Here is a 15,823-nt window from a genome sequence, read left to right on the forward strand (position 1 = left end):
GTAAGCACTTCAAAGAAAGACAAGATGGCAGAAATCGGCCCAAAATCTTTCCCTCACGGACTCTATTACAAAGACATCTGTTTGTTTCATTTTAATATTTCACATGACTTGACATTGCCAGGCTTGCTGGTGTTTAATCTTACTTATACTTAGAGATACTTTCTCACATTGTGCTTTACTTAGTATCTAACTATAAAATCTGTGTTTCAAATATCTTGAACCGTTCATCCGCTCTACTTTACCCTTGCCGGGTAAATTTCTGGGTACCCAGTGATGCAGTAACGCAGTTTCGACACGTTCAATATTAATGAACTGTAAATCTAACTTTTTAGACGTCACACGCTCCAGCAATGTGAGTGAGGTACGTATCACTGCGATATGGCAGTTAACCGCTCGTTCATCCAGAAAGCTCTATTGTCAATGAAAGAGTATTTACCGGCAATGCCGAGTGCTTCGCGTGCTTAGCAGCTAAGCTGACACAGACGCCGCAGTCCACTAACTTGTTGATCTCTCTACCAATATAAAATTTTGTTTTACGCTGCAAAATGTACGTGCAGGCTGAAATTCAACCGTGCTGTTTTGTCGAGATAAGCTATAAGGAGAAGAAAACTCCACTCCGCTAGGCAAAAGTGCAGTAAAATATTTTAGTGGTAATGTGTCCACCTCAGCAAAGAACAGAGAAATGTCTTTGCCTTCCCTACTGTGTATTATTAAATCTCACCTGTACAAATAATTCATAATTATAGACACACACACACACACACACAAGAAATCCCCCATAAATGTAATGGACTGTCCATCCGCTTCTGCAAAGCAGAAGTGACAAACTTTTTTTCTTTTTTATCCATAATCTCTTGAAGATAGAATAAAAGACGCCAATGAGCAAAACTGAACAATTGTTTTCATTATATTTCATATCACACGACATCTATTCACCGCCGGTGTTGCGGTGATGACGGTTTTTGTCACAGCACAAGTAGTAGTAGTAGTAGTAGTATACATTTTAAGTTCCACATTAAGTCATTTGGGTCCCTCTGTAAGTAATTTTGGAGTACATTGGTTCTTTATAGTAAAACGCTTCCATCATATGAATATAGTCTACGGGAAATAAGTAAAAATAATATTAATCTAGTCTAATAACACAAATTAGCCTCAAAGGGCTTTACTATTTGTGAAGCATACAAAGTGTATGTGAGTAGAGTGTGTCAGGAAAGACCTTGATCAACATCCAGGAGCCGTCAAGCAGAACGGACCTGATGGAGACCGGGAAATAGACCAAACTGGAGCACACAGTTCACACCGAATGTTTTCACTGTCCTTTTCTAGTGTATGCCATCCGTGAAGCGGCCACCTGTAACCTAATGAAGCTGGTGGAGAAGTTTGGAGCGGAGTGGGCTCAGAACACCATCGTGCCCAAAGTGCTGGGCATGGCTAACGACCCCAACTACCTCCACAGGATGACTACTCTATTCTGCATCAACGTGAGTCAACGGCATCATCTCAGTAACTTGCTGTCATGTTTAGGGCCTTGGAGGTCTTTGAAGAAAGTAATGTCCCTCAGTGTCAGTCTAAAACTACATTGGCTCCTTTCAAAGTTGTCCATTATCTGTAGATGTTGTTGACTGTCAGTGACCATCTGTGTTGTGCATCTCAGGCTTTGTCAGAGGCATGTGGCCAGGACATCACCACTAAGCAGATGCTACCAGTGGTCCTCAAGATGTCCAACGACCAGGTGGCTAACGTACGCTTCAACGTGGCCAAGTCCCTTCAGAAGATCGGCCCCGTCCTTGACAGCAAGTACGTTGCCTTTTGTAATTTCACCATCAGGTGTTTTCTCGCCACACTCACAGCAATGTGCCATCACACTAAAAACCAGCATAGACAATTTGTGTAATAATTCTCATCCTCTTTGTCCTAAAGTGCCCTTCAAACAGAAGTGAAGCCAGTGCTGGAGAAGCTGGCAACAGACACAGACATGGATGTCAAGTACTTTGCCCAGGAGGCTATCAGTGGTAAGCATTTCTCTCTTATATCATTATTTATAGACTTTGAATGACGTCATATTTGAGATGTGTTTTTGAAACTTATAGTACGAAGAAATCTTCCTTTTTTTCCCTCCTTTTTACAGTTCTGGCTCTAGCATAACCAACCCAACATGGCTTAACCGGACAACAACCCAAGACAACAACGCAAACACTTTTACAAGATATTTATTGATGTTCATGAACAACTGGTAAATGTATAGAGAAAGCTGTTAACAATTGTTTTATCTTTTTTCTTTTGTTAACTGTCCAATAGTAGACCATGTCTAGGCACAGCACAGGCTTCTTCATTAACCTTCCTCTTTGCTGTAAATGGGTGCTTTTAACAAAGATAAAGTGTGATGAAATTGCTGCATGCTGACTAAAGTGCTACTGTACTAGCCAGGCATCGCTAGCCAGAACCCTCTCACATTCCTCCCTTTTACATCGTTGGCCACTGTTGTACTTTAGCCAAAGTGGTTGCACCTTACCACATGTCTGTGATCGCTACGTAGCACCTAGAGCTGCGCTTTGCTCCCTTCGCTAGACTCAAACTTTCTGCAGCAGATGGTGCAGCAAGCTGTTTATTTTGCTGAGCTTCCTCCCAAATCAGCCCTTGTCCCTCGGACACTGCGGTGGCTCTCCAGAGAAGTGATTGAAAAGTCTGTGCAGGTCTACTAGGCTGTCTTGTCCCCATCACACCCTACCTGTTGTCTCCAAAATGCTTTACAGGATAATCCTGTACAAAGTAGGACAAAGAATTAATGGCGTGTCCATTACTGCATGTAATCTAATACACGATTGCATGTACCAATCAATCTCAAATTCCAACTCATCCACCAGACTACCATGCCCTTGTGTCCTGTTTGTTCTCTGCAGCAACACAGAGTGAATTGGTCAAACAAACAAATTAGGTCGGCCCACTCTCATAGGGACTGCTCCTCCAAATCCTTAGTGATTTAGTTGATGTACTAGGGTGGGAGGTAGTAGTCTGTTGTGATTTTCTGCTATGCGTTTCCAGCATTACTCTTAATCTTTGTGCCAATGACTTTGGTAAGCAGTGGTGTTTTCTTTTAGTATGCCTGGGTAAACAGTCTCACCTGTCTGGCTCTATAAAGAGACCGTATTCTGTTCCTTTTCTGTAAGGGACACTTCATTCCTTTGATGTTATCGGGATGGTAAAACAACATTGACTACAGCTAAAGGGGCTATGGCATTAGCAAATCCATTGCACTCATGTCCTAGAGCCACCCACTTTCCCCTTAAAACCGTGCTAAGTCCTCCACTGTACAGGCGATTTAAAAGCATAAGGTCTGAGAACGTGATGGACCACCCAAGGATCCTTGCTTACAAATCTTTACACGATGGAGAACAAGTGCATGCTTTCAACAAAAGTGGGATGGGGGGCATGGAGCATGTGTACGTAAGGCTGCATAATGTTTTATTATGGGTTGGGAGTCGGGGCGGTTACGGGCGGGTTGAATAAATGTATCTCTGTGTTGATAAAAGAAACTTTTGTGTTTTCCTTTCTCCCCCCCCCCCCTCATTTTGTTCTTGAATAAACCTTGATTGTTGATTGTCCTGTATCACACAGACTGTGCTTTTATTTTTTATTTTGAATTCTCTTCACAATTGGGATTCTGTACTACTGTATCTTGATCTGAATAAAGTAACACAAACAAACTGGTGTAGCCGGCTTTCATAACTAGTTGCTGCTCAAGCACAAAAGCTTCTTGTCACTGTAGTTGCTAATTTGCTACGTGATTGACAAGCACCGGGAGATGATCATCAAAACAACCACTAGATTACAATATTAGGAATTTACTAGTGGCTTGCAAGTGCTGACGTGGTGGATTTTTGATAATCAACAGACATGAGAAGGACGTTAAACTATAAAAATGGCAAGGCTGACTAATATCTGACAGCCTGGACTAGAAGATGCTAAAACTGCAGAGTTCATGTCTCTAGTCAATACCTTACTAACATTATTAATACCTTTTTATTAAAATTTAAGTCCAAAAATACATTGTATATGAAAAGAAATTGGCTACACTTTCAAGTTCTCCATACTTTTACTTTGAGATGATTGTGTAAATACAGCTGGAACAGACTAAATTAATAAACTGACTAGTAAGAAAGCAGTTGAGTGTCAGTTAAGGAGTGAAAGATTGAAGCTATTGAAGAATAGCTGCTGGCAAATGATAAAGTACAAATATAACTACAAAGATATGCAACCTCTTCATGACAAAATTTGTGGACAAATGGCTACTTTATGTGGTTGTGTCTCAGCACATCTGGACACTTGTGTTTAATAATTTCTAAAAAAAAAAAAGAACTGCTCAGTCTTTGCCAAGCTACATTTAAGTCCTGCCAAACGTTGGATTCAGGGTTTAAAATTGGATGGGGATGATGGGGACGGTGTTAGATTAGATAAGATTAGATGATACTTTGTTCATCCCTCAGCGGGGAAATTCCCTTGTTACAGCAGCATTTTCTGCAATGAAAGCAAAACAAACAAGTAAACACACAAGAAAAAAAGGCAAACAATAGACAACGTGCAGAAGGTAGACTGAAGTAAAGTGGCGTCACATAAGGTATTGTAAAGTCAAGTGCAGTGTCCATAGTACAAGAAAACAACATTGCAGTGTAGTAAGTGACGTTAAAATTAAATTGAATATGTAATTAAAGTGATAATGCAAAAGCAGGTGACCATAATATAAGTCATATTCACCTGTGACCATAAATATTGAAAAATATAATAACAAAATATAATGCAATGGAAAGAAATCTCGATTATGGTCTCGCTGGACCATCGAGTTTCAAGGTTGTTCATTATTAAAAAAGGCCTGATTATATCCTGTGTGACTTTCATGAATTGTTTATACTCACTGTTTGCTTTGCAACCACGTCCTTTTAAGTCCTATGAAGTATAGCTTCTCAGCCTACGAACGACTCAAGAAAATGTGAGATTAATTAAATGTTCCTGTTCTCATATTGGGTCAGCTCTTGGTAGGCAGCAGCTGTGGAGATGAAAGTGCGGGTCCTTCGGGCTGTTTAGGCCAAAGGGAACCATGCAGAGCCGGATCTGCAGCTGACACCTGCCCTCACCCTGACTACTGCTGGGGAGAGGAACTCTGCAAAATAAGGGTTGGGCCCAGATTGAATATTTGTCTTTCTCAACCATGAGTCGCTTGAATGTATGAAAAAACCTCTTTTTTTATTTTTATCTTAAAGCAATAACTAAACAGCAAACGTGATGTGTACTTTTCGCTATATGCAGCAGCCATCGTTCTGTTTATTCCAAATAAGCAATCGAATGAGAGGATTAGGGCAATAAATCACATGGCAAAGATCTTTGTGAGAATCTCAACCTTCCTTTTTTAATCTCCTCAAATCTCCCATTGGCCCTCCGCAGAGCCGTGTGCCCTCCCAGTCCTCCACCCAGCCCTTCGGCTGTGTGTACGTCATCGCCTGAGCACACTGTGCACACATACTGTAATGCACAGGCTGGTGCAGCTGCTGTGTGTCAGCACATTCTGCTACAGCTGGACCACCTTGAGACCTATTGCTTTATGCGAAGTGGGAGGAGGATTGATGGTAGTGGAACCTGTGAGACTGACATCCAAATTGTACTTGTAACTTTTCGTCACATATGCTGTACTACAAAGGGTGGTTGTTTTGTTACGCGGATGGTCAAGACGCAGGAAAAAACCTGCCAAAGCTTTGAACTGCAATTTTTCCTACAACTGAAAATCTTCATTAAAACACGATTACTTCAGGGCGAGGGCTAACCGCCCCCTTAAATCCACTTGTGTTCACGAGGCAGCAATGAAACAGCAGCAACCTATTTCTTTCTATTTAGATCCTGTTATTTGGGGGGATTTTCAGCAGCCAGAGCCCTTGACAGCTCTGAGAGCCCTGACGTCAATGCAGCTGCCTCCCGGGACTGTCATTTATAATGAAAGGAGTCAAGCAAAGCCCCCACACGCCGTACACACGCATGCGTGCACACACACACACACACACACACACACACACACACACACACACACACACACACACACTCGTGAGGTCAGATGCTCTCGGGGTGACAAATGACGAACATCAGTCAGGGAGAAGAACTCCTTGTTGTCTCTTCATTCTCTCATCTTTCTCCGATGCAGCACAGGTTAATAAACCTCACAACTTTCTACTCTAGGAAATCTCAGGGCAAACAGGAGGATGGCTCAAGCAGAGTGTGTGACTCTTTGCTTGGCTCTAACATCCAGCCCAGAGCCTGCAGGAGCCCATTTTTCCAGGCACTACTGGATCATCAGAACTGGGATTTCAGACTGTCCATCTGCTGGCCAGCGTGTGTTCAACGCGTGTTCAGAGACACTGGACTAAAGCTGAATAATGGGGGACACATGCTTTGAGTGCAGTATGACCTTCAACGAAGACCGAAATTCATATAAGAAAACAAACACACACACACGCACACACACACACACACACACACGCACACGGATGCAGAGCCACAGCATTTACGTCACTTGCTACAAACCCTGTCTGCTGCACTGGGTTTTGCATTTTTAAATGATGCTTTTCCTTTGTGCGTTGCTCTGTGCATATTACAGAGAAGGTGCAGCCTAGTACAACAGTACATGTTTACCCCTCTGCGTTCAAAGCTCCAGCATTTGTCTCCCAGCCTTTATTCTTTCTGTGCAGCTCTAATCCTGAACAGTGCTGTGATCTCCTGCTCTAAAAAAGACGCAGTAGGATGTTGTCATCCACCCTCCCCCTGTTGTCATGGCAACCATTGATGTCATTACAGTATACTTTGGCCTGATGAGTGAATAGGCCTCTGATATTGTGATATTTTATTGAGGAAAAAAAAAAGATTTGTGCTGTCTCTCCTCCTCTTATCGGCTTTCTTTTCTCCCAAGAGTGTCTGTGACAGACAGCCTGCTGAGGGTCTCAATGGCAGACAGTGGCACTGAATACACGCTATAAATAACTTCCTTTAGCTGGAAAATCCTGCTGTCTTTTAGGGGAATTTGCTACTAGGTCACATTTTTCAAGTATAAAAAGGAAAGTGTGTTGCTCACATTCTATCTGTAGATTTTTTTTATCTTGTACCAGAGCATGAGGTGTTGATCAGGAAGGCGATTTTGTTTGAGCAGAGCTCATGGGTGGATCTCATTTAAAGCCAGGATCTTTTCACAGAGTCAGATTCACTTTGCATTAAAGGCAACAGATGTAAATTGTGAGGCTATGTCGACTGAAACCTGATCAGTGTGAGTGTGACCTATCCCATGTTTCAGACTTATCAGTTTGGATCAGCAGTTCCAAACAGCGTGCTGGGCACATGGTCTGATCCCAGGAAAAGAAGTGAGACCCTGGTTTCCATGAACAGACTGGCCCACCCTGCCCTCACCAACCTCTGGTGGTGTATTAGGGGGATTAGCTGTTCTCTGTCTGAGTATACTGACTGGATTGACGTGTTCTCTACATGATCCTTTCCACACAACAAGGACAAAGCTCTGCTCTCAAACAGCATTGAGAAATGCTTTCATTTTCTAGTAGCATATTGAGCTCTGAATGTATTTCCAGCCTGCAGTCTTCTTCTCCGATGTGAAGCTGAGGTCAACCAATCAGAACTCGGCTCAGGACAGGCCCCCTTTACTGTCCGAACAAGGTGTTTTAGTTTTGTACAGTTTAATAAATATTGACAGCTGATTGTCATGGAGATGGACTAAATTTGACGTCAGATCAGTGATCTCTGGCTTCAGTGCTTATCAGTGGTGATGAATTATTCAGTCCCTCCTGCTGCCTTTAAACACAGAGTAGAACAGAGTGAGAGGCTCACATCCTGTTGGACAAAAGGGGGGAGTTTACTGTCTGGTTGAGGTGGGATTCTTTTTTCTTTTCAACACAGAAAGGCACATTTCGACAAACAGAATTTTGTCACTTTTGCAAATTATATACACAAAAAACGTCTAGTGAGCAGATAGTTTGCGTTTTATTTATCCATATTGGATGCGTTTTGTTTTGGTTGATGGACTTGATGGGAATTTATTTCTGGGCTAGTTGCTCTGTGAAATGTTCAGCAGGGCAGCCAAGCAAACACCGGAGATGGCCACTTGGTGCACGCGTAGGTGATGAGTTGATTAATACTCATGCCATTTTGTGTGTGCACGTTTGACTTTATTTAGATTCCCCTCTTAAAAAACGACTCAGCAGTTTTTCTTCCTTTGTCTTCTCACCTGTTCATCAGGCCAGCTGGGTAGTTTACTGCCTCGTAGGTGATTCTTCCCAGGTATATTGTAATTGTAAAAATAATAAAAAAATGAAGTACTTCCTCTCGACAGCTTATTCTTTTGTTGGGAGTGGAGAACTACACACCTGTCGTCTCCTCTGTAGCTGTGAATGGAAACATGTAACACATTTGTGAATCGTGACAACATTAACCCTATCTACACAAGTTTGAGTTGGGTGTTGAATTCTGGCTTTCAAGAATACAAATGTTTGAATTATGCAAAAGAACCAGAATGACTGCCTCAGAAGCTTTAGTTCTGGTTCAACCATGACTCGACAACATGAAGCGCTTGGCGTGATTTATTTTTCCAGGTCATTAACACATTCCTCCCTGACATCTGGGACGTTATCAGATGGCTACAGTTAGTTGTCACAGGACAATTGGATAATGTAGAAAAGGTCTCAAAGTGTGTGTGACATTACTTTTTTTTGCTAAATGACAGTGGCCACAGCCGAAGCCATGTGTGCCAAACTTACCACAGTCTGCAGTACCAACAGTCACCTGAGCCAAACAGTTCACATCACCTGCAAAACTCATTCCAACAACACAAGTCTCCACACGTCTCAAAACAGGCATAGTGCAGCAAAACACTTCATATCGAGACAACACAACATTCAACATGCTACACTATGACTTCTTAATTACTTTTTTGACATACTATATTAGGAATTTTTATTACGTTTTTCGACATGCTATACTATGATTATTTTTGACATGCTATACTATGACATGTCATGACTTTTACATATGACTTTTTCAACATACTATCTCGTTTTATCACTTTTTTCCACATAGCATACCATGACTTTTTTTTCATCACTTTTATGGACTTACAATATTGTTATATATAATATTTTCAATCACTTCTTTCGATGTACTACACTATGACTTTTGAGGACTTACTATACAACGACTTTTTACGAATTCTTTCGACATACTTACCAAGAATGCCAAGATATGGACATTATATACTATTACTTTTTTCGACATCCTATACAATGACTTTGTGTCACTTTTTTCAACAAAACTATACTATCACTTTGTCGTCACTTTTTCTGACACACCGTTCTATGACTTTTAGTCATTTTTTTTTACATACTCTACTATGACTTTTTATCACTTTAATGGATATACTACTATGACTTCAATCAACATACTGTAATACGACTTTTCATCACTTTTTAGACATTCTATACGATGACTTTTTAGCACTTTTTTTTACATAGTATACTATAACTTTTTATCACTTTTATCAACATACTGTGCTATGACTTTGGATCACTTTTTTCAACAAAACTATAATATCACCTTTTTCAACATACTATACTATTACTTTTTATCACTTTTATGGACATACTATATTTTGACTTTTTTCGACATGCTACTTATGTCTTTTTTCGACATATTATTTTATGACTTTTATATGACTTTTGCTGACACACTATACGTACAAGACTTTTTTGACCTACTACAGTGACTTCTTCCAACATTGTATACCATGACTTTTTTTGACATACTATACTCTGATTTTTTTCGACATACTTTATTATGACTATTACATTCTGTCCTCAGTAATGTTTAACAAAAAATATCAATTCACTTTTTTGACATAACATGCTATGACTTTTTGACACACTATACTATAACTTTTTTCACATTTTTCAACATACTATACTAAGACTTTCAATAGCTTTCATCAACATACTATACTATGACTTTTTTTAATCATTTTTATGGACATACTATACTATGACTTTTCATCACTTTTTTCAACATAGGCTACTATACTATGATTTCTTTCAACATACTGTACTGTGATTTTTTTCCACATACCTATGCTATGAATTTGAATCCCTTTTTTCGACAAAACTATACCATCACTTTATCACTTTTTTTTACATACTATACAATGACTTTTTTCAACGTACTGTATTATGACATTTTTATGACTTTGTTTAATATACTATACCATGACTTTTTAATCACTTTTTTGATATAATATACTATGACTTTTTGACAGACTATACTATGACTTTTTTTCACTTTTTTCAACACACTTACTATGACTTTTTTATCGCTTTTATCGACATACTGTACTATGACTTATTATCACTACTTGCAACATACTATACTATGACTTTTTTTGACATACTATATTATGACTTTTTATCACTTTGTTCAATAAACTATACTATGCCTTTTTATTCACTTTTTTGACATGACATACTATGAATTTTTTGACATAATATACTATGACTTTTTGTCACTCACATGGACATACCAAACTATGGCTTTTTACAACATACTACATAATTACTTTTTATTACTTGTTTGACATACTATACTATGACATTTTATCACTTTTTCAAAATACCATATTATGACTTTTTCCGACATACTATACTATGTGTTTTTATCACTTTTTTCCACATACCATACTATGACTTTTTAATCACTTTTTTGACATACAAAAACTTTTAATCACTTTTGTCGATGTACTATACTATGACGTTGTATCACTTTTTTTGACAAAACTATCCCATCACTTTTTTATCATATTTTTCAACATACTATAGTATGTCTTTTTATCACTTTTCCACATACCATACTATCATTTTTTTATCACTTTTATGGACATACTAAACAATAAATTTAAGAATTTGTAATCACTTTAATTGACATACTATATCATGACTTTTTATGTCTTTTTTGCCATACTACACTATGACTTTTTATCATTTCTTTTGACATAATATAATATGACTTTTTAATAATCAATTTTATGGACATACTGTACCATACTATGACTTTTTGTATACTAAGACCTTTCATCGCTTTTATCAACATACTATATTGTGACTTTTTACTTCTTTTGTTGACATACTATCCTACGACTTTTTAATAATCATTTTTATGGACATACTGTACCATACTATGAATTTTTGTATACTAAGACCTTTCATTGCTTTTATCGACATACTATATTGTGACTGTTTACTTTTTTTGTTGACATACTATCCTACGACTTTTTTTAATCACTTTTATGGACATACTTTACCATACTATGACTTTTTTTATCACTGTTATGGACAATACATATTATGGCTTTTTTTGACATACTATATTATGACCTTTGTCACATTTTTTGACATGACATACTATGACTTTTTGATAACTTTTGTTGACATACTATACTATGACTTTTTTCAACATACTATATTATGACTTTTTCAACATACTATACTATCTCTTTTTTGTCACTCTTTCCGACATACTGTACTATGACTTTTTATCTATGACTTTGTTTTTAATTACTTTTATTGATATAAAATGGATATTATGACTTTTTTTATGTATTATGACTTTTTATCACTTTTTCGATGTACCATACTATGACTTTTGAGGACTTACTATACAACGACTTTTTATGAATTTTTTTGACACACTATACTATGACGTTCTTATTTTCAACAAACTATACTAAGAACCTTTGTCACTTACATAAACATACTACACTATGACTTTTTTTGATGAACTATATTATGACTTTTTATCACTTTTATTGACATAATATACCGTGACATTTTTGACATACTATACTATGACTTTTTCCCTTTTTTACTCATGCCATACCATGACTTTTTTATGACTTTTATAAACATACTATGCTATGACTTTTAAAAAAAAATTTCAACATACTATACTATGTGTTTTCACTACTTTTTCTACATTCCACACTATGACTTTTTATCACTTTCATAGATATACTTTATTATGACTTCAATCAATATGCTATATTATGACTTTTCATCAATTTTATTAACATACTATGCTTTGACTTTGTATACCTTTTTTCAACAATAACTATACTTTCACTTTTTTATCACTTTTTTCAACATACTGTACTATGACTTTTTTTGACATACTATATTATGACTTTTTATCACTTTGTTCAATAACTTCTACTATGACTTTTACAATATAATATACTATGAATTTTTGACACACTATACTATGACTTTTTAAACTTTTTTAGACACACTATACTAAGCCTTTTAATCGCCTTTGTCGACACACTATACTGTGACTTTAGATCATTTTTTCAACAAAAAACTCTTTTTTATCACTATATCCAACCTACTGTACTATGACTTATTATCACTATTTTCAACATATTATACTATGATTTCTTTCAACATACTATACTGGGACTTTTTTGGCATACTATACTTTTTCTTTTAATCACTTTTTTCAGATACTATACTAAGACTTTTTGTCACTCATATGAACATAATCGACTATGACTTTTTTCAACAAACTATATAATTACTTTTTATCACTTTTTTGACATACTATACTATGTGTTTTTATCACTTTTTCCCACATACCATACTACAACTTTTTAATCAATTCTTTGGCATAACATATAACTTTTTTCAACATACTACACTACGTCTTTTTATGACTTTTTCCACATACCGTACGGTCACTTTTATGGACATACTATACGATGAATTGACTTTTTAATCACTTTTATCGACACACTTTATCATGACTTTTCACATGTTTTTTTTGACATCCTATACTATCTCTTTTTCAATTTTGCGACATACTGTACTAAAACTTTGTATCACTTTTATTGATGTACTACATGTATACTATTACTTTGTACTACTTTTTTTTGACAAAACTATACTCTTTTTAACTTTATAACTTTATAACTCTTTTTGTCACATGTGGACATACTTTACTGTGACTTTTTTGACATTTATGACTTTGTACCCCTTTTTTTGACATACTATACTATGACTTTGTATCACTTTTTTTTGACAAAACTAGTGTACTTTCCCTTTGTTGTCACTTTTTCTGACACACTGTACTATGACTTTTTATCAGTTTTTTCGACATAATATGCTATAACTTTTTTCGACATACTATATGTTACTATGTGTTTTTAGCACTTTTTTCCACTTACTATACTATAACTTTTTTATCACTTTTATGGCCATACTATATTGTGACTTTTTTCAACATACTATATTATGACTTTTTACCACTTATTTTGACATACTATACTATTTTTTATCACCTTTTTCACTTTTTTGACGTACTACACTATGACTTTCAATTTTTTTGACATGTTGTATAAAGACTTTTTGTCACTTTGTGGACATCCTATACTATTACTTTTTTCGACAAACTATACTATGACCTTTTATCACTTTTTTTGACAAAACTATACTATCTCTTTTAATTACTATTTCCAACATAATGTACTATGACTTTTCATCACTTTTTCAATATACTACATTATGACTTTTTTTGACACACTTTACTATGTCTTTGTATCACTGTTAGGACTTTTTTGACATACTACATTATGACTTTTTATCACTTTTGTACATAGTACACTATGACCTTTTATCACTTTTTTGACGTTTTATGACTTTTTTCGACACACTATTCTATGACTTTTGATACTTTTTTCTACATACTATCTTGTGACTATTTTTGACATACTGTACTATGACTTTTTTATTACTCTTTTGATGTGCTATACTTTAAGTATTTTTGACATTCTATGACTTGTTTGACATAGTATACTAAACCTTTTTGAACAAACTTTACAATAATTTTTTGACATACATACTATACTTTGACATTTTATGACTTTTTCCATATCTAAAATATGACTTTTTATGACGTATTTGGACACACTATATTGTGACTTTTTATGGGTTTTTTTCAACAGAAGATACTTTTTTGGTGCTTTGTGCATTGTTTTTATTATATTCCTGCCCTGTAAAGCGCCTTTGAGTTTGTGAACTGTGCTACATAAATTCAGTTTATTGTAATACATGTTCTTCCTTAAAATACAGGGGGCATTAGTACACACACCTCTATGTTAAATTCCTATAGAAGCAGGCCCATTTTAAGTTTAAAGGCCAGTTATTTCATGGATCTAGTATACTATGCATCCTGACAAAGTTCCCTTGGTCTTTGGAATTAAAATAACCCCCCGTATCACATACCCTTCACCATACTTAGAGATAGACATGGGGGACTTTCCATGAGATCATCTCTCAATGCAAATCAAACCAGGTATTAAGCTAACTGAAATAACAACACGCCAATCTCTTGGTATGGTGAAGGTTATTGGCACACTATCAAAGACTTTTTTGACATACTATACTAAAACCATTTTTATATACTATTTTATGACTATTTCTTATATACTAAGACTATTTTTTATATACTATGACATTTTTCAGCATAATATTCTATTACGTTTTATCTCTTTTGCTGACATGCTATATTTGACATTTTTATCACTTTTTTCAACATACCATACTGACTTCTCATGACTTTTCATGATTTTTTTGACATACGTACTATGACTATTTTGAACATACGTAGTATACTATTTCCTTACATCACTTTTTTGACATACTATACTGTGACTTTTTCTGACTTTTTTTGACATGTGATAGTATGACTATTTTTTGACATGCTGTAATATGCATTATCATGCATTATTATGCAGTTTTTGTGTTATCGCTGTTTATGTTTAGTGCTTCCTTATGCTTTTTCTGTTATTTTAAGGACTGCTCATTGTGGGTCACAGGTACAGTGCAGTGGACAGATAAACATTTTTTCTTTTAACTTTCTCTTTTGAACTTGCTCTCACAGTCACAATTTTTACTTCTCATACACCATTTATGCATCAAAACATAGACATACAACTCTCAGTTGTCATGTAAGCAATAGGACTTGTGACAGTGAGCCTCCAAACAAAAGCACAAAGTACCAGTTTTTTTGTTGTGATGCGTTCAGGTGCTCAGGTTGAAATCATTATATTGATATCACTTACTGCTAAGGCTTTTTTGAGGCTTCTTTGAATTGGACGTTTTCCAGGGCTCTTTCAGTTAATCTCAGTAGCAAGGAGCTGGCAAACAGGTGTGAACATCAAAGCCAGGGCAAGGCTTGATTCGCAGCTGAAATGAAAAGCTGCTGCTCAGACAGAACAACACATTTTGATTCATACTAATTATTTATACAGTATGTGTATTTATAACAATAATACATGTATTATTGAAATGTATGTTAAAAATTTATTCGGCTTCAGTTTTCCATGCTTAATCAAGTCTTATTTAGGGATTCATACTTAATTCAATCCTAAAAATGTTCCACATTTTCATTCATTAGTTTTTTACAACAAACAATTTTCGTACTTTTTGTAAACATTGAACACAGCTGATTGAGATTTCCTAATTTGACCCACCAACTAACCATTTTACCAACTCATTCATTACTCTTTCAGTTACTTCTTAAGCAGCAGCTCTTAGAAAACCCGTTCATTCCATATTGGTACTATTTTGCTTTTTAAAACATTTCTACTTTTCTCTACAACTTCACCTTCTTACACATTTTAACCAGCAAATCAGTGTAATGACAGCTTTTAAGAAAAACATTTGTTTTATACATCATTGGTATTATTCAAGCT

The 15,823-nt window shown here is 36.1% G+C and overlaps 1 protein-coding gene across 1 annotated transcript in view; it reads left to right on the forward strand.

Annotated features, from left to right (window-relative positions):
- ppp2r1bb (protein phosphatase 2, regulatory subunit A, beta b) overlaps positions 1-3,700 on the forward strand; it is a 14,054-nt gene extending 10,354 nt beyond the window's left edge. The window contains exons 12-15 of the mRNA XM_034867842.1: positions 1,327-1,481; positions 1,655-1,797; positions 1,921-2,012; positions 2,129-3,700. Of these exons, the coding sequence (XP_034723733.1) occupies positions 1,327-1,481; positions 1,655-1,797; positions 1,921-2,012; positions 2,129-2,145 (407 nt within the window). The 3' untranslated portion in view covers positions 2,146-3,700. The remainder of the gene's footprint in view (positions 1-1,326; positions 1,482-1,654; positions 1,798-1,920; positions 2,013-2,128) is intronic.
- Positions 3,701-15,823: the final 12,123 nt, after the last annotated feature.

The sequence above is a fragment of the Etheostoma cragini genome, chromosome 3 (assembly GCF_013103735.1).
Source record: "Etheostoma cragini isolate CJK2018 chromosome 3, CSU_Ecrag_1.0, whole genome shotgun sequence".
NCBI classification, from domain to species: Eukaryota; Metazoa; Chordata; class Actinopteri; order Perciformes; family Percidae; genus Etheostoma; species Etheostoma cragini.